This window comes from Somniosus microcephalus, chromosome 4, assembly GCF_052327205.1.
Source record: "Somniosus microcephalus isolate GS21.2 chromosome 4, FLI_Smic_1.0, whole genome shotgun sequence".
Lineage (NCBI taxonomy): Eukaryota > Metazoa > Chordata > Chondrichthyes > Squaliformes > Somniosidae > Somniosus > Somniosus microcephalus.
In genome coordinates, this window is record NC_140990.1 from 145,318,032 (window position 1) to 145,337,692 (window position 19,661).

At 46.1% G+C, this 19,661-nt stretch overlaps 1 protein-coding gene across 1 annotated transcript in view; it reads right to left on the bottom strand.

Moving 5' to 3' along the window:
* Positions 1–13,195: 13,195 nt before the first annotated feature.
* LOC147119889 (putative G protein-coupled receptor 139) overlaps positions 13,196–19,661 on the bottom strand; it is a 104,070-nt gene continuing 97,604 nt past the window's right edge. The window contains exon 2 of the mRNA XM_085984175.1: positions 13,196–14,097. Within this exon, the coding sequence (XP_085840301.1) occupies positions 13,196–14,097 (902 nt within the window). The remainder of the gene's footprint in view (positions 14,098–19,661) is intronic.

Genomic DNA, 19,661 nt, shown 5'->3' on the forward strand with positions numbered 1-19,661 from the left:
TGTGTGAAAATGTATTATTATTCCTCCCGCTTGTACTCTATGGTTCTATTTACACATCCCAAAACGTTCTTGACGCTTCTTCTGTCATTCCATACGTGCAGCCACACGTTTGGTGGTTACATATCTGCATTTTCAGGGCTCGCTATTAACACACATCTTTCAGTATCTTTCCATTTAGTATACTCCCATTCCTAGTTTATTCTCCGAATATATATTATTTACCCAGATTGAATTGTATCCTCTGCCTATTTGCCCATACTGCTAAGCTCTTTGTCTTCCTGAATTCTTGTCCTTTGTTCAACCTCCTACTGTTGTGTTGTCATCTGATTTTCAGCTTATTTTCCTATGCCCAAAGTCCCAATGATCATTATATAAAGTGGGGCCAGTACTACCTGCCATGTTTCACTTCTGACCCGGCTCCAGTTCAAGCAACACCCATTTACCCGAAACCATTGTTCCCGGTCCATATGATTTCCTATCCACGGTACTACATTTCCTCTTTCCCTTTCTCCTGAACTTGTGTATCGAGACTTTAGTGAGACACATTACCTAACATCTTCTGAAAATCCACATACTTTATAGTCACTTTATTCTCTTTATCTAATCGGTCGCCTTGGCAAAACAATATTTAAATGAACAAACACGCCTTGCATTTAACATATCCCTGCTGACCATCCTTGTTTAAAGAAAAACACGCTGCTCTAAACTTTCACTAACTTTATCTGGAATGATGTATTCTAAGAGTGTGGTCACAGCTGACATTTTACTCAGTGGTCTTTAGTTACCGTCTGAACGGTCTCCACATTCTTGAGCAAAGATGTTACACCAGCTACATAAATACTGTGGCAACAAGAGCAGGTCAGAGGCTAGGTATTTTGCGGTGAGTGTCTCACCTCCAGCCTCCCCAAAGCCTTTCCACCATCTACAAGGCACAAGTCAGGAGTGTGATGGAAGACTCTCCACTTGTCTGGATGCGTGCAGCTCCAACAACACTAAAGCTCGACACCTTCCAGGACAAAGCAGTGCACTTGATTGGCACCCCATCCACCACCATAAACATTCACTCCCTCCACCACTGGTGTACTGTGGCTGCAGTGTGTACCATCTACAAGATGCACTGCAGCAACTCGCCAAGGCTTCTTTGGCAGCACTTCCCAAACCCGCGACCTCTTCCACCTAGAAGGACAAAGGCAACAGATGCATGGGAAAACCACCACCTCCAAGTTCCCCTCCAAGTCCCACACCATCCTGATTTAGAAGTATATCACCGATCCATTATTGTGGCCGGATTAAAATCCTGGAACTCCCTACCTAACCGCACTGTGGGAGTACCTTCACCACACGGACTGCAGCGGTTCAAGAAAGTTGCTCACCACCACCTTCTCGAGGGCAATTAGGGATGGGCAATAAATGCTGGCCTTGAGAGCGACGCTCACATCCCATAAATGAATAAAAAATAAACTACAGGCACAAAGCGCACATTTAATGCGGGCCCATGTAACCTCTACACCTTGAGTTCTGCTGATTTCAGAGCAAATCATCTTGAGACGGTTGCCTCCAACAACTGTCCTCTAAACACACCTGCAATCTCACTTCAACCATCATTTGTAACAATACTGTAAAGTATTGATTTAATATCCTTCCCCTCACATGATGACGCCCTCTTCATCCTAAATTGGTTGTATCCTTTCATTAACTATTCTTTTAGCTTTTATATACTAATAAAGCCCTTACCGCCATCTTTGAATTATATACACTCATTCTTTTCAAGACTGGAACTAATGTTAACATTCCCCTTCATAATTAGATTTCCCAACAAAATCCCAAGAACCGATGATATAGGAACAGGAAGAGGCCACTTAGCCGCTCGAGTAAGTTCTACCATTCAATTAAATCACGGCTGGTCTGTGACCTAACTCCAGATCTCCATATGGGCCTTTGCCCCATATCTCTTATATATTTGTTAACCAAAGGTAATATCAATCCCAGACTTGAATTTAACAATTGAGCGAACATCAATTGCTACTTGTGGAAGTGAGTTCCTAACTTCTACTGCCCTTTGTGTAATGTCTCGGCTCCGAGAGTAATGTTTCACTTTTTACACCGAACCCGGTACTGCCGAGTTAGACATGTTTTTAATGTAAAGTTTGCTTTTCAAACGTTGCCACGCCTCTGTCTCGGTGACCTGCCCATCCGACCCAGCGATCCACGTGGGCCACTCGAGTGATCTTTCTAAACCAGGAGCTCGGGAGTCTGGGCTCACTACCCCAGACCAGGCTGTGTTCAAATTACTGCTGTGAACAGATTGAGTCCCAGAGAGTGTTCAACTTCTCACTGGGACCTAACCCACTGCCTGCCACACAGTCTCTGGGCTGGAAGTTCCCAGAGGATTATAACCGGCAGGGTTAGAATGAAATGTTACCCTTTGCTCGAGTGGCTTGGGAGGGTATGAAGAACTGTTCTGGCTCGGGTTATTGTCTCTCTAACGCTGGGCTGGGAACCTTTCAAGGCATATGTTTCAAGATGTGTCTATATCCTAGAATCCTGTTAAAGCACAACTGCTTTTGTGACCGACAACCTGGCAGCGCCCGCCATTTAAATCTAATTTCTGGAGCTAGTAATATGTGATAAATCGATGTAGTGGAACAAGAACTCGAAGAGGCGATATCTTAGAATTAGCACGAGCACTTCATTAGCAACTGTGTAGCAAACAAAACAGGCCTGCATCCTGCATCCTGGCATTCCACCTTTGCTGACCTTGACAGGAAGCAACCCCTTGACCTTAACTAGTGGCAGCACTGGCTACAGCACCACCAGATGGATAACCTTAATCATAACATCCCAGATTACTATATTCCCCCCCCCCTTAAGATTTCAGTATGAATTTCTTAACAACCCACATAAGTCTCTATTCACTATGTTCCATACGTGATGAATCTAACAGGTCAGTTTCAATCTCTCTGGTGGCTTGTGAGTCCTTTGTGACCGTCTAACAATAAAGTCCCTGCTTGTTTGTGGTGAAGTCACCAGCTGCTCCTGAGCAGTGCTCAGAGTATCTGACTCTGCAAAGATGGTTTCCTCTTGAAGAACAGGTTCCTGTGGAATTGTCTCTGTCCATGTTGGTGGCACCACAGATGCACTTGGATAACTGGGGGCAAACCTGTCCTCAGCCATTGCATCTGGAACCTTCATTTCAATTTCCCCGTGTCTGTGAAGTATCTGATCTACATGTCTGCATACTACCCTACCATCTCCCAACATGACCTTGTATGATACTGGCCCTGTCATTGAGTCTATGCAGCCAGGAATCCACTTTGGTCCATAAATGAAATTCCTGAAAAGGACTGCATTTCCTTCTCCAAATCTTTGGCTCTTTGTTCTTTTGTCATGGTTCTCTTTTTGTTTGTTTTGTCTGTTTTCTATTTTCCTTTTTAGGTCTGGGTGGACAAGGTCAAGAGTGGAGCGTAGTCTACAACCTAATAACATATCAGCAGGAGAGAGTCCTGTGGTGGATTGAGGTGTTATTCTGTAGCTGAACAGAACCCGTGACACTTTGGCTGCTAAACTCCCTTCTGCACTTTTTTTCATCATCTCTTTAAATGTTTGTACGGCTCTCTCCACAAGTCCATTTGTACGGCTCTCTCCACAAGTCCATTTGAGGATGGATGATATGGAGCCGAGGTCACCTGCACTATGCCATTTTTTCTCATGAACTCTTTTGTCTCTGTACTCACAAAACAAGTGGCATTGTTACTTACCACGTACTCCGGTTGCCCTTGATTACTAAAGCTCTGACACAGGCAGTCTAAACTAGTAGTGGAGGAAGCAGAATTAACAGGATAAACATCCATCCATTTGGAATGTGCATCAATGATTATGAGGAACATCTTCCCCATGAATGGGCCCGCTTAATCTAAGTGCAATCTTCTCCATGGTTTATCCGGCCACTCTGAGGGGTGGAGAGGAGCCACTGCTGGTGCCTTCCTGTATGCCTGACAAGTGCTGCATGTCTTGACTAGATTTCCTATCTCCTCATCTAGCTTTGGCCACCACAAGTAATTCCTAGCCAAGGCTTTCATACGTGAGACCCAAGGATTACACTGATATAGTTGCCCTAGGATAGACTGTCGTGCTGGCTGTGGAATAATCACTCATGCTCCCCACAACACGCAACCATCCTGCACACTCAGCTCTGTGTTCCTGACACTGTAGGGTGTGAAGTCAGCCCCTTCCGGATGCTGTGGCCATCCCCTCACCACATCTTCTCGAACACTAGAAAGTACTGGATATTTACCTGTCCATGTTCTTACTTGCTCTGCAGTCACAAGTGCCGTGTCAGTATCCTCCAACATCAAAACTTTGTCCTCTGGAGCTGCACAGATAGCTGTTCCTGGCAGTGGAAGATGGCTCAAGGCATCTGCATTCCCATGGTACTTGCCCGCCTTGTAGACAATGACTTACTCATATGCCCTCAACGTCATAGCCCACCTCTGGATCCGGGGTGACACCATCTGTGGAACAGCTTTCATTTCATTGAAAAGAGAGATAAGAGGTTTATGATCGGTGCATATGGCGAACTTCCTGCCATATATGTACTTGTGGAACCTCTGTAACCCAAACATTACTGCTAACCCCTCTTTGTCTAACTGGGAATAGTTTTTTCCGCTGGTGTTAGAGTTCGGGACATAAACCCTGTTGGTCATTCAGTTACATCTTCCATGCGGTGTGAAAGAACTGCCCCCACCCGGTAAGGTGAAGCATCACAAGAGAGAATAATGTCTTTCTCTTCATTGTAGTGAACCAGCACATCCGACGACAGCATCAATTTTTTGGACTGTTCAAATGAAACCCCCTGCTCCTCTCCCCACTGCCACTGTGTCTCCTTGTGCAGTAGTTTGTGAAGCGGTGCTAACACTGTTGACAAGTTATAATAATTCAGCAGTCCCAGGTAAGCTTTTAACTCAGCCACATTGGTAGGAGCAGGGGCGTCCTGCAGTGCTTGTACCTTCTCCTTGAGTGGATGGAGCCCGGCGACGTCCACTCTGTGTCCCAGGAGCACTGCCTCATTCCCTAGGAAAGTGCACTTACTCCTCTTGAGTCAGAACCCTGCCCTCTCCAATCTCTGTAGTACCTCTCTCAGAGTGCTCAGATGCTCCTGGTCGGTTCTTCCCATCACCAGAATGTCATCCAGATAGATGGAAACATGTGGAATCCCTTGCAGTACACCTTCGATTGTCCTCTGGAAGATAGCTGGACTAGATGAGACACCAAACGGTAAGCGGTTATATGTAAACAAGCCCTTGTGTGTATTTATGGTGACATACTTCTTTGATTCGTCATCCAGTGTAATCTGCAAGTATGCATGACTCATATCCAACTTTGTGAATTTCTTTCCTCCAGCCAGGTTTGCAAAGAGATCCTCTGTTTTGGGAATAGGATACTGCTCTTGTTTGGACACCCGATTGACTGTCTATTTATAATCTCCATAGAGTCTTACCGAATTGTCCGGTTTCAAAACAGGTACTATGGGAGCTGCCCATTCCGAACATTTCACCAGCTCCAGTATGTTCTCTCTCAATAGACGGTCAAGCTCAGCCTCTACCTTTGGCTTCATGGCATAAGTCACATGTCGTTGTTTAAAAAACCTTGGCGGTGCCTCCTTGTCTACATAAATCTTAGCTGGGGGGCCATTAAATGTGCCAAGTTCCTCCTTGAACACATTCTCATGTTCACTCAACACTTCTTGCAAAGTCAACTGTTTGCCCTCATCTATTTGATTTACTGCTCCCCAGTCTAATTTAATTTCTTTTATCCAGCCCCTACCTAACACATTTGGTCTGGTACCCGATACTATAACTACAGGTAGCTGTTCTACAATGTCCCTGTGCTGCACAGTTACATTAGCTGCACCTAATGTCGCTACTCGTTCACCTGTATATGTTTTAAGATGCAGAGAGCAAGACTTTAACTCTGGAACTTTTGCATGGTTCCACAATTTTGAGTACTCTGCCTTGTTCATTACGGTTGCACTGCACACTGTATCGACTTCAAAGTTCACCTTAGAGTCATTTACTGTCAGTTGCAATGTGATATGAGCCACTTTTGGAATGTTCTCTAACATGCTATACATTATGAACATGTCCTCTTCTTCCCCAGCTTCCCCGCTGATGTGGTGTGCTCCCTGTTTTTTCACTTCTCTTCCTTGGTTTTGCTTTCCTCCCCCTTTTTGTTTGGATTCCTCCACAGGTGATTTTGCACTGCATGCTCGTTTTATGTGTCCTTGTTTCCCACATTTGTGGTACTTTTGCTTCAGAAACCGGCATTCACTCGCCAGGTGATCGCCCTTGCATCTATAACATGCCTTCCCATGCCCACGTTGTGGTTTCTGATGCATGTTTAACTTGTGCACAACAACCTGACCAACTTGCTTAGCATTAGCCCTGTCTGAACCCTGTATTTCTTTTACATCTCGGTTCGCTGTCTCTGTGGCTTGAGCAAGTTCCAATGCTTTTTCATAAGTAAGCCCAGTCTCGGATATTAATCTACACTGCATTCGGTCGTCCATTATTACGCCAACTAGCCTATCTATCAGCATTTCCTTCAGGTTGTTCCCATAATTGCAATCTTGTGCTAATTTACACAACACCGCAACATAGTCCATTACACTCGCTTCCTCTTTTCTGTTCCTTGAATTAAACTTGAACCGCTGTACAGTCTCACTAGGCTTGGGGTTGAAATGTTCTTTGAGCAAGGCCACTAATTCAACAAATGATTTGTCTCCAGGCTTTTCAGGACTGAGCAGATTCCTCATCAAACTGTAGGACTGGCTTCCCACTGAACTAAGCCGAATGGCTTTCCTTTTTCCGGCATCATTTCTTTCATTTGCTTCGAAGAAATAACCCAACACTTCACAGTATTCCTCCCAGGTTTGTGCTCTAATATCAAAAGCAGAAACCGTTCCTATCATGGCAGCCATGCTCTCTTCCAACTGGTAGCTAACTTTAGCTCGTGATTTTGTTGTTTAAAAGTCCCGGCAGACTTCTCTTCTTTATTCAGGGTCCTTTTTACCTTGTCGCCAAATGTGATAAATCCATTTAGTGGAGCAAGAACTCGAAGAGGCGATATCTTAGAATTAGCACGAGTATTTTATTAGCAACTGTGTAGCAAACAAAACAGGCCTGCATCCTGGCATTCCACCTTTGCTGACCTTGACAGGAAGCAACCCCCTGACCTTAACTAGTGGCAGCACTGGCTACAGCACCACCTGGTGGATAACCTTAATCATAACATCCCAGATTACTATATAATGGGTCTGTTTGATAGCAAAATACTGCAGATGTTGGAAATCCGAAATAACAACAGAAAATGCTGGAAAAACTCAGCAGGTCAGGCAACATCCGTGGAGAGAAATTTGAGTTGACGTTTCGGGTTTGACCCTTCTTCAAAACTGGAGAGAAAAGGAACTAGATCGAAGGCAGGGCTGCGATCGGACAAAAGAATAAAAGAACCAAAAGAAGTAAAAGAGATTAGAAGCTAGACAAGATGGTAATAGGCTGGGATTAGGTGCAAAGTGTACTGGCAGGGCAAAAGATAGCTGCCAGGTGTGAGAGAGAAACAAAAGGAAAGGGGGGGGAGGAAAGGAGTGGAAAAATATAAGTAAAAATGAAATAGGGGCCGAGGTTATGATCTGAAATTGTTGAACTCGATATTGAGACCGGAAGGCTGCAGAGTGCCTAATCGGAAGATGAGGTGCTGTTCCTCGAGCTTACGTTGAGCTTCCGTGGAACAGTACAAGAGGCCAAGGACGGTGAGGTCCGAATGGGAATGGAGCGGTGAATTGAAATGACAGGCGACCGGAAGCTCGGGGTCACCCTTACGGACTGAACGGAGGTGTTCCGCAAAGCGGTCACCCAATCTGCGTTTGGTCTCCCCAATGTAGAGGAGACCGCATCGTGAGCAGCGAATACAGTATACTAGATTGCGAGAAGTACAAGTAAATCGCTGTTTCACCTGGAAGGGGTGTTTGGGGCCCTGGACAGTGGGGAGGGGGGAGGTATAGGGGCAGGTGTTACACCTCCTCCGCTTGCACGGGAAGGTGCCAGGCGAAGGGGAAGGGCTGTTTGGGGTGATAGAGGAGTGGACTAGGGTGTCTCGGAGAGAGCGGTCCCTGCGGAATGCTGAAAGGGGAGGGGAGGGGAAGATGCGTTTGGTGGTGGGATCACTTTGGAGGTAGCGGAAATGCCGGAGGATGATCCGTTGAATGTGGAGGCTGGTGGGGTGAAAGGTGAGGACAAGGGGAACCCTATCGTGGTTCCGGGAGGGAGGGGCAGGGGTGAGGGCAGAGGTGCGGGAGATATAACTGACACGGTCGAGGGCAGTGTCCACCACGGTAGAGGGGAATCCTCCGTTGCGGAAAAAGGAAGACATGTCTGAAGCACTGGTGTGGAAGGTGGCATCGTCGCAGCAGATACGGCGGAGGCGGAGAAACTGGGAGAATGGAATAGAGTCCTTACAGGAAGCGGGGTGGGAGGAAGTGTAGTCCAGGTAGCTGTGGGAGTCAGTGGGCTTGTAGTAAATATTGGTCGATAACCTATCCCCAGAGATGGAGACGGAGAAGTCGAGGAAGGGAAGGGAAGAGTCAGAGATGCACCATGTGAAGGTGAGGGAAGGGTGGAAATTGGAGGCAAAGTGAATGAAATTGTCAAGTTCGGGGCGAGAGCAGGAAACGGCACCGATACAGTCATCAATGTATCGGAAAAAGAGGTGAGGGAGGGGACCCGAGTAGGACTGGAACAAAGATTGTTCCACATAGCCCACGAAAAGGCAGGCATAGCTAGGACCCATGCGGGTACCCATGGCAACGCCTTTGATTTGGAGGAAATGAGTGGAGTTAAAGGAGAAGTTGTTCAATGTGAGAACAAGTTCAGCCAGACGGAGGAGGGTCGTGGTGGATGGGGACTGGTCGGGCCTCTGTTCAAGGAAGAAGCGGAGTGCCCTCAGGCCATCCGGGTGGGGGATGGAGGTGTAGAGGGATTGTACGTCCATGGTGAAAAGGAAGCGGTTGGGGCCAGGAAACTGGAAACTGTTAAAGTGGCGGAGGGCGTCCGAAGATTCGCGGATGTAGGTGGGAAGAGACTGGACAAGGGGAGAAAAGATAGAGTCAAGATAGGAAGAGATAAGTTCCGTAGGGCAAGAACAGGCTGAAACGATGGGTCTACCAGGGCAGTCCTGTTTGTGGATCTTGGGAAGGAGGTAGAAGCGGGCTGTGCGGGGTTGGGGAACTATGAGGTTGGTGGCAGCGGGGGGAAGATCTCCAGAGGAGATGAGGTCAGTGACAGTCTTGGAAACGATGGTTTGATGTTCGGTAGTGGGGTCATGGTCCTGGTGGAGGTAGGAGGAGGTGTCGGAGAGTTGGCGTTCAGCTTCCGCTAGGTAGAGGTCAGTACGCCAAATGGCTCTGTTTGTTGCTTGTATACCGGCTCCTAAAATCAAGCGAGCCCGAGCGAGTTTGTGGGGGGTGTGCAATGGGGGGTCTCGGCCTCCAATGAGCAGATTGCCAGGTGTTAGAGGCTGAGGATTACCCCTGGATTAACTGCTCACCCACAGTACACGAAAAGGGAGCCTCTCTCCACAGAATTATAGAAACTTACGGCACAGAACGAGGCCATTCGCGTCTGTGCTGCCCGAAAAAGAGCTATCCAGCCTAATCTCACTTTCCAGCTCCTGGTCTGTAGCCTTGTTGGTTAAAGCACTTCAAGTGCATATCCAAGTTCTTTTTAAATGTGATGAGGGTTTCAGCCTCTACCACCCTTTCTGGAATGAGTTCCAAACCCCCACCACACCCTGGGTGAAAAAAGTTCTCCTCAGCTCCCGTCTAAATCTCCGACCAATTACTTTAAATCGATGTCCCAGTTTATTGACCTCTCTGCTCGTGGAAATTGGTGCTTCCTATCCACTCTATCTGGGGCCCTCATGATTCTATACACCTCAATCAAGTCGCCCCTGAGTCTCCACTGTTACAAATAAAACAATCCCTGCCTATCCAATCTTTCCTGACAGCTAAAATTCTCCAAACCCGGCAATGTCCTCGTAGAACTCCTCTGTACCCTTTCTAGCGCAATCACATCTTTCCTGTAATGTGATGACCAGAACTGCATGCAGTACTCTAGCTGTGACCTAATAAGAATACCCTCCCGGCTTTTATATTCTATGACAAAATGTTTGACCTGAAACGTTGATTCTGTTTCTCCTCTCCTCGATGCTGCCTGACTGGTTGATTGTTTCCACCACTTTCTGTTGTTATTTCAGATATCCAGCATCTGCAGTATTTTGCTATTTTATACTCTATGCCTCAGTTAATAAAGGAAAGTACCCTGTATGCCTTCTCAACCAACTTATCTACCTACCTGTTCATGCACTCCAAGGTCCCTCTACACTTCTCAATGTCCCACCATTTCTTGTTTAGCTCTCCCCAAATGCATTATCTCACACTTCTCTGGATTGAATTCCATTTGACACATTTCTACCCTTCTTACCAGTCCATTGATATCTTCCTGCAGTCTGCAGATTTCCTCCTCACTATCAATTTTTTGTATAATCTGCAAATTTATTAATCATGCCCCTTACATTGAATTTCAAATTATTGATGTACACCCCAAAAAGCAAGTGACCTCGTTCTGAGCCTTGCGGAACCCCACTGTATACAGCCTTCCAGTCACAAAAACACCCGTCGACCATTACCCTTTGCTTCCTGCCACTGAGCCATTTTGGATCCAACTTAGCACTTTCCATTGGATTCCATGGGCCTTCACTTTTCTGACCAGTCTGCCATATGGGACCTGGAGAAAAGCCTTGCTAAATCCATGCAGACAACAACAAACGCACTACCCTCATCGAACCTGCTTGTTACCGTCTTAAAAAATTCAATCAAGTTCGTCAGACACGACCTTCCCTTAACAAATCTAAGCTGACTGCCCTGGATTAATCCCTGCCTTTCTACAAGACAATTAATACTGTCCTTCAGAATGTTTTCCAATAATTTGCCCACATTCCCGTCAAATTATCTTCAGAATCTCACAATCTCTAGCAACTGCAAGCCCTAAACAGCCTCTCTGCTATTGGAGACCTTACTGGTAAATTGAAATGGGAAGTTTACGTCACTGGCACAGAAGTTCTACAAATGTTTTAGTCAACACCTCGTCGCTTCTCAATTAATAATCATCTCAAGAAGCACTTCCTTGAAACACATTAAAGAGGACATTAAAATAATTCAAGTGTTCTCTTTATTAACTGAAACCTCTGAGCAGACCGATGCAATTCTAGTTCCTCTATTCACAGAGAGGGCCGCGGTGAGAAATCTCTGCTTACAAAGCGTCAACGAGTGGAGGCTGCACATTCGGAACAAATCCGGTGGATAAGATCCAGGTAACAATGCAAAGTTGTTAATATCCACAATAGCTCCCCATGATAGGTTCAGGGACAATAATGGCAGACGCAGGGGAGGAAGTACCCAGCTGCCTACTTTAGCAGGAGATGTCTGACTGCAGTAGGTTTCATTGCAAAGTGTTAAGCATCTCACCCAAACCCCGCCATTAATGATAAAATACTATTTAACACTGACCCAACCATTAATGAGAAAAATTCCACTCCACCACAAATTCCCCACTAGCCGCATGCAGATTTACTCTCTCACGCTGATCTCTGTGATCTTATCCACACAGATTTGCTCCTTTGTCAAGTGTATGGAAGGATCCTCCCTGTGAGGAATGGCATAAAGTACAGTCCTCAAAGGCCGGGGGGTGGGGTGGGTAGCGAGGACGGGGTTTCCAGGTCACTTGGAGGAAACTGTCTAGCCACCTTACAATGCACGGTGATCGGCTCCGAGGCCAACATATGGCAGTAATTTTAACTTTGTACGATAGTGTAAAATGGGTGAAATCTAATTGGCGGCCCAGTAAACATCCGCCTGATTTCCCCTTCATAGAATTCAACGGAATACAAAATCGAGCGTAGTGTACCTTGGGTGGCTAATTACACATTGCCCATTTTACACCATCGCTGTAAGTTAATATTAACCCCACGTGTTCCCATTGGGAGAGTAAAATAACCACAGAGGGAACGCAACAACAGGCCTGATGTCCTTCATGACAATGAGGAATTCCACTCATTATAACCCAACAACTCTCAACACCTGCCACATTTTAGTCGACAAACGTTCTGGCCTCGCTGGAATTGGATGAAATCAGGATGAGCTTCACTGGAGGATTTGAGATATTCTAACACGATCAGATATTTAACAAACGCTAACGTTCAGAGTTTTCTCCAGTTGGGCTGCCGTCCAGTGTTGGGGAAGTGGCTGTTGGTGTGTTCCAGAGTGTCGGGGTGCAGTGAGAGTCAATCCAGGACGGGCTGTGAAACAGCGTCTGTTGGTGTGTTCCAGGGTGGCGGGTGCAGTGAGAGACAGTTCAGTATGGACCGTGAAACAGTGTCTGCTGGTGTGTTCCAGGGTGACGAGGTGCAGTGAAGGAAAGTTCAGGATGGCCTGTGAAACAGTGTCTGTTGGTGTGTTCCAGGGTGACGAGGTGCAGTGAAGGACAGTTCAGGATGGACCGTGAAACAGTGTCTATTGGTGTGTTCCAGGGTGGCGGGGTGCAGTGAGGGACAGTTCAGGATGGACCGTGAAAAAGTGTCTGTTGGTGTGTTCCAGGGTGGCGGGGTGCAGTGAGGGACAGTTCAGGATGGACTGCGAAACAGAGTTTGTTGGTGTGTTCCTGGGTGGCGGGGTTGGAATGAGGGACAGTTCAGGATGGACTGTGAAACAGTGTCTGTTGGTGTGTTCCAGGGTGGCAGGGTGCCGTGAGGGACAGTTCAGGATGGACTGTGAAACAGTGTCTGTTGGTGTGTTCCAGGGTGGCGGGGTGCAGTGAGGGACAGTTCAGGATGGACTGTGAAACAGTGTCTGTTGGTGTGTTCCAGGGTGGTGTGGTTCAGTGAGGGACAGTTCAGGATGGACTGTGAAACTGTTTCTGTTGCTGTGTTCCAGTGTGGCGGGGTGCAGTGAGAGACAGTTCAGGATGGCCTGTGAATGTGTGTCTGTTGGTGTGTTCCAGGGTGGCGGGGTGTAGAGAGAGACAGTCCAGGATGGACTGTGAAAATTAACCTTGCGCTAATGGAGAAACTCATTCGACTGTTATCATTATTTAACTCTTTTAATGGTCAGGTTCACTGGAGATTTGAACATTTTCATGAACTCCTCTCTGAATTTAGTCTGGGTCACTCCATAAATACAAGTGTTGGTGCAGCAATTCAGGAGCTGGAGCATTTTTCCGCTTTCCTGGAGAATGAACTTTGGATCATTGAATCCCGAGATCTTATAAACGTTCGTCATTCGCACATACAGGAAATTTACAAAATAGGTCATCCATAACAGGATGAAACTTCCCGAGATGGCGAAGAGTAAAACGATGGACTTTCTCCGGCTCTCCATCTCTGGGTCGCTCTGAGTCTCTCCATTGCTGTGGGCCCGGAGTCTCCTGCGTGCTCTATTGGCCGCTAGAATGTGTCTGACGGTCAGAGCATTGAACAGTAACATCAGGAGGAACGGGGCACAGGGGTTTAAAATACGGTCAATCCAGTCAAACGCTGCCCATGCAAGTTCAGAAATAAAACTTTGCTTAATTTTGCAGTACCACGGGACACAGTTAATTATATACAAAGGCTCATATACAAAGTACCAGGGGATGTTTTTTACACAGCTCACGGCACAGATCGCTCCTATTACAATGGCAGCCGTTTTGTCGGTGCAATATTTTGTTCTCAGCTTCTGGCAACAAATGGCCACAAATCGATCGAAGGTGAAAACGACCGTCAGCCAGACAGAGCTGTCCCTGGCTGCATAGAGTAGAGCGATTTTTAGGCTACAGACTGGAGTGATAGACAGGAAAAGAACTGGAAAATAAATGACACTGATCCGGTTTAATATCACAGCGGTGATAATGACCAGGAGATCCGTTACCGGCATGGACACCAGGTACCGAGTGACACATTTGGAGAGACCGCACCTTCCTCGGGACAGGGTCACAATCGTCACCAGGTTAGCTGTGGGTGGAAAAGAACAGGTGACTCAAACAGTGTTTTACTCGGAAGTTGTCACTCGTTACCTATGGACTCAATTTGAATTTAAATAACATTCAGCATACGACGTAAAAACTGGGTGAGTTTTTACTTTTACCGCCATGCAGTCGCGGTTCTAACACCCGATTTTACACTTCTACTGACGCGTCGCCTGAGCACTCACTGAGGCTCACCATTGATTTCCGTCCGGAGCGGATCCCTAAACGGAGCTAGGCCCCAACTGATCTGTTTGCGAGGAAGGTGACCCCAACAGATAGGGCGCTGGCCATAGCCGGACATAGCCCTCATCAGGAACAGGTTTCCAGACAATGATCGTGCATTTGCCGGGCGGAGTGAGCTTCCGGAAACAAAGAGACCGGACGAGCCAGTGACAGTGAGCGGAGTGAGGGGTGGAAAGTGCACGGGGTGTTGAACAGCGCTGGCTGGCAGGAGGCTGAGAGAACCGTGTTGGAAGAGCAGTGTCAGAGTCAATCGCCGGATCAAGATCCAGAGAACTTCAACCGAAAGAAGGAATGACCACAAAAGAACAGCAAGGATTTCGGGAAATAGGCCGGATAGTAGGGTCGATGCAGCTTACTAACTAACTAACTAACTAACTAACTATTTGATGTTCATTAACTTTTACCAACAGCTGATTGGCATGTTACGTGTCTTCAATAAATAATAACCATTAAATGCAATAATATTTCCTTTATTATTACATCCAGTTCCCATTATTATAAGTTTTTGAAATCAGCCCGCTCTGTAGGTATTTAGTTAATTGAATATATCCTCTGGGCGGAAATGGAGCTAGTAAAAATGGTAATCATTTTAGAAATCAATTAGTTAATTGATGATTAAACCAGGTCAATATTATAGCTGCACATTAGTGAGTAATAAACTACTTTCCAAAGCCCGTGCAGTATGACGCCTCACACCTTTAATGGGAATACACGGAATCAGACGCCGTATATCCGGATTGTATGTCAGAGACATCAAAGGGTTGGTTTCATATGAATTGAGATAGAGATTTTTGTCAAAACCTCAGGAGCGCCAACTGATCTTTAAATAGAGCCTGAGAATTTTTAAGGGGCCCCTGACTCAAAGTAATAGGGGATCGAGGCTGAGATCATAACATCTCATCCAATGAATAGCAGCTCTGATAATGCCGCTCACCGTCAGCAGTGTACTGGACGGTCTGCCGAGATTGGAAGTTCAAATCCCAGAGGTCCAGGCTGAGAGTCTTCTCTCTGTGTATACAGATTACAGTGTAATCCCACCATCACTCTGTTGTTAGAGAGGATCGTCCTAGATTGGGAAATCAAATCCCAGAGATCTACACTGAGATCCTGCTATCTTAATAAACAAATTATAATATATTTTCACCATCACTCTGTTGTTATGGAGGATCGTCCTAGATTGGGAAATCAAATCCCAGAGATCTACACTGAGATCCTGCTATCTTAATAAACAAATTATAATATATTTTCACCATCACTCTGTTGTTATGGAGGATCGCCCTTGACTGGGAACTCAAATCCCGGAGATTTAAACTGAGATCCTGCTGATTTCATACACAAATAAAAATGTATTTTCACCATCACTCTGTTGTTATGGAGGATCGCCCGAGATTGTGAACTCAAAGCACAGAGATTTAAACTGAGATCCTGCTTAATTATTACACAAATAACAATGTATTTCCACCATCACACTACTGTTATGGTGAATCGCCCGAGATTGGGACCTCAGATCCTGGAGATTTAAACTGAGACCCTGCTGTCTTAATGCACAAATAACAATGAATTTCCACCATCACTCCACTGTTATGGAGGATCGCCCTAGATTGGGTCCCAAAATCCCGGAGATGTACACTGAGAATCTGCTGCCTTAATACACAAATAACAATGTATTTCCACCATCACTCTATTGTTATGGATGATCGCCCTAGATTGGGAACTCAAATCCCAGAGATTTAAACTGAGATCCTGCTGTCATAATGCGCAAATAACAATGTATTTCCACCAGCACTCTATTGTTATGCAGGCTCGCCCGAGATTGGGCTTTCAAATACCGGAGATGTACACTGAGATCCTGCTTTCTTAATACACAAATTACAATGTATCTCCATCATCACTCTGTTGTGCGTCGGCGGGGATCTCGAGCTGCAGAGCGGGGCTTTTAAAGTCCCCAGAGACCAGGTAAGGCCTCAGTGCGTCGGCGGGAATCTCGAGCGGCAGAGCGGGGCTATAAAAGTCCCAGAGACCAGGTAAGGCCTCAGTGCGTCGGCGGGAATCTCGAGCGGCAGAGCGGGGCTATAAAAGTCCCAGAGACCAGGTAAGGCCTCATAGCGTGGGCGGGAATCTCGAGCGGCAGAGCGGGGCTATAAAAGTCCCCAGAGACCAGGTAAGGCCTCACAGCGTCGGCGGGAATCTCGAGCGGCAGAGCGGGGCTATAAAAGTCCCCAGAGACCAGGTAAGGCCTCACAGCGTCGGCTGGAATCTCGAGCGGCAGAGCGGGGCTATAAAAGTCCCCAGAGACCAGGTGAGGCCTCACAGCATCAGCGGGAATCTCGAGCGGCAGAGTGGGGCTATAAAAGTCCCCAGAGACCAGGTAAGGCCTCACAGCGTCGGCGGGAATCTCGAGCGGCAGAGCGGGGCTATAAAAGGCCCCAGAGACCAGTTAAGGCATACCAGTCTCCAGTCTGGGAACTCGGAGGGAAGGAGAGGTAAAAAGTAATCCAAGTGTGACGTCACCAGAAAGCGGGTAAGTGAATGGTTGGTAAGTATTTCTCCCTTTTTAAGCTTAAATCTCTTTGGTTTATAGATTCTAAGGTGTGATATTCACCATCTAGAATCGGGGCAGAGGGTATTTAAGAATAATATTAATAAATTTAATTAATTACATAGAATGGGTGATCAGGTGATGTGTTGCTGCTGCAATATGTGGGAGCTGGTGAACACCATTGATGCTCACGGTGATCACATTTGCAGTAAGTGTTGGCTGCTCGAGGAAATCCGGCTCCGTGTTGAAGAGCTGGAGTCCAAGCTTCAAACACTGAGACACATCAGGGAGGGGGAGAGTTACCTGGACTCTGTGTATCACGAGGTATTCACACCAATTAGATTAATTAATTCAGATGTAGTCCGTGGCCAGGGTCAGGATGGTGTGACTAGAATTGAGGCAGGTACGGGGATCAAGGAGGTAGTGTTGGAGGAGCCACAGCCCTTGCACTTGTCCAACAGATGATACTAAGATGGGAGGGAAAGTAGTGAGTGAGGAGGACATAAAAAACCTGCAAGGGGACATCGACAGGCTAAGTAAGTGGGCAGAGATTTGGCAGATGGAATACAACACTGGAAAGTGTGAGGTTATGCACTTTGGCAGGAAAAATCGTAGAGCAAGCTATTATCTTAATGGCAAGAAACTGGAAAGTACAGAAGTACAAAGGGATCTGGGGGTCCTGGTGCACGAAACTCAAAAGGTTAGTATGCAGGTGCAGCAAGTGATTAAGAAGGCCAATGGAATGTTGGCTTTCATTGCTAGGGGGATAGAATATAAAAATAGGGAGGTATTGCTTCAGTTGTACAAGGTATTGGTGAGACCGCACCTGGAATACTGCGTACAGTTTTGGTGTCCATACTTAAGAAAGGACATACTTGCTCTCGAGTCAGTACAAAGAAGGTTCACTCGGTTAATCCCGGGGATGAGGGAATGGACATATGAGGAGAGGTTGAGTAGATTGGGACTCTACTCATTGGAGTTCAGTTGAGTGATGGTGGAAATACATTGGTGGGGAATGAGAGGCGATCTTAAAGAAACATATAAGATTGTGAAGGGTTTGGATCGGGTGGATGCGGGGAAGATGTTCCCGATGATGGGTGAAACTAGAACTAGGGGGCATAGTCTTAGAATAAGGGGCTGCTCTTTCAAAACTGAGATGAGGAGGAACTACTTCACTCAGAGGGTGGTAGGTCCATGGAATATGCTGCCCCAAAAAGCTGTAGAAGCTACATCATTACATAAATTTAAAACAGAAATAGACAGTTTCCTAGAAGTAAAGGGAATTAAGAGTTACGGGGAGCGGGCAGGAATGTGGACATGAGTCTAGGTTCGGATCGGTCATGGCCCTGTGGGTAGCGGAGCGGGCCCAGGGGCCGTGTAGCATGATCCTGCTTCTATTTCATGTGTCTAATTCTGTTAGATTCAGGAGATGGTTCTGTGATAGTGGATTGGCGGTTAGGATCAGATCAGCCATGATCTTATTGAATGGCGGAGCTGGCTCGAGGGGCCGATTGGCCTACTCCTGCTCCTATTTCTTATGTTCTTATGTTCTGATGTTATGGTAGATCGCCCTAGATTGGGAACCCAAATCCAAGAGATTTAAACTGAGATCCTGCTGTCTTAATTCACAAATAACTATGTATTTCCACCATCATTCTGTCGTTATGGTGGATCGCCCTAGATTGGAAACCCAAATCCCAGAGACATAAAATGAGATCCTGCTGTCTTAATACACAAATAACATGTCTTTCCACCATCATTCTGTTGGTAGGGAGAATCGCCGTAGATTGGAAACCCAAATCCCAGAGACTTGCAATGAGATCCTGCTGTCTTCATACAAAAATAACAATGTATTTCCACAATTACTCTATTGTTATGGAGCATCGCCCTCGATAGGGACCCCAATTCCCAGAGGTTTAAACTGAGACCCTGCTGTCTTAATGCACAAAAAACAATGTATTTTCACCATTGCTCTATTGTTATGGAGGATCGCCATAGATTGGGAACTCAAATCCCAGAGTTCTTCTCTGAGATCCTGCTGTATTAATGCAGAACAAAAATGTTTTTCCACCATCACTCTACTGTTATGGAGGATCGATGTAGATTGGGAACACAAATCCCAGAGATTTAACGTGAGATCCTGTTGTCTTAATACACAAACAACAATGTATTTCCACCATCACTCTACTGTTATGCAGGATCGCCCTAGATTGGGAACCCAAATCCCAGAGATGTAAACTGAGATCCTGCTGCCTTAATACACAAACAACAATGTATTTACACCATCACTCTACTGTTAGGAGGATCGCCCTAGGTTGGGAACCCAAATCCCGGAGGTCTACACTGTGAACCTGCTGTCTTAATGCACAAAAAACAATGTATTTCCACCATCGCTCTACTGTTATGGATGATCGCTGTAGATTGGGAATCCAAATCACAGAGATTTGAACTGAGATCCTGCTGTGTTAATACACAAATAACAATGTATTTCCACCATCACACTATTGTTATGGAGGATCGCTGTAGATTGGGCACCCAAATCCCAGAGATTTAAACTGAGATCCTGTTGTCTTAATACACATATAACAATGTATTTTCACCATCATTCTGTTGTTTAGGAGGATCGCCTTCGATTTGAACTCAAATCCCGGATATGTACACGGAGATCCAGCTGTCTTAATGCAGAAATAACAATGTATTTCCACCATCACTCTATTGTTATGGAGGATCGCCCTAGATTGGGACCCCAAATCCCAGAGTTTTAATCT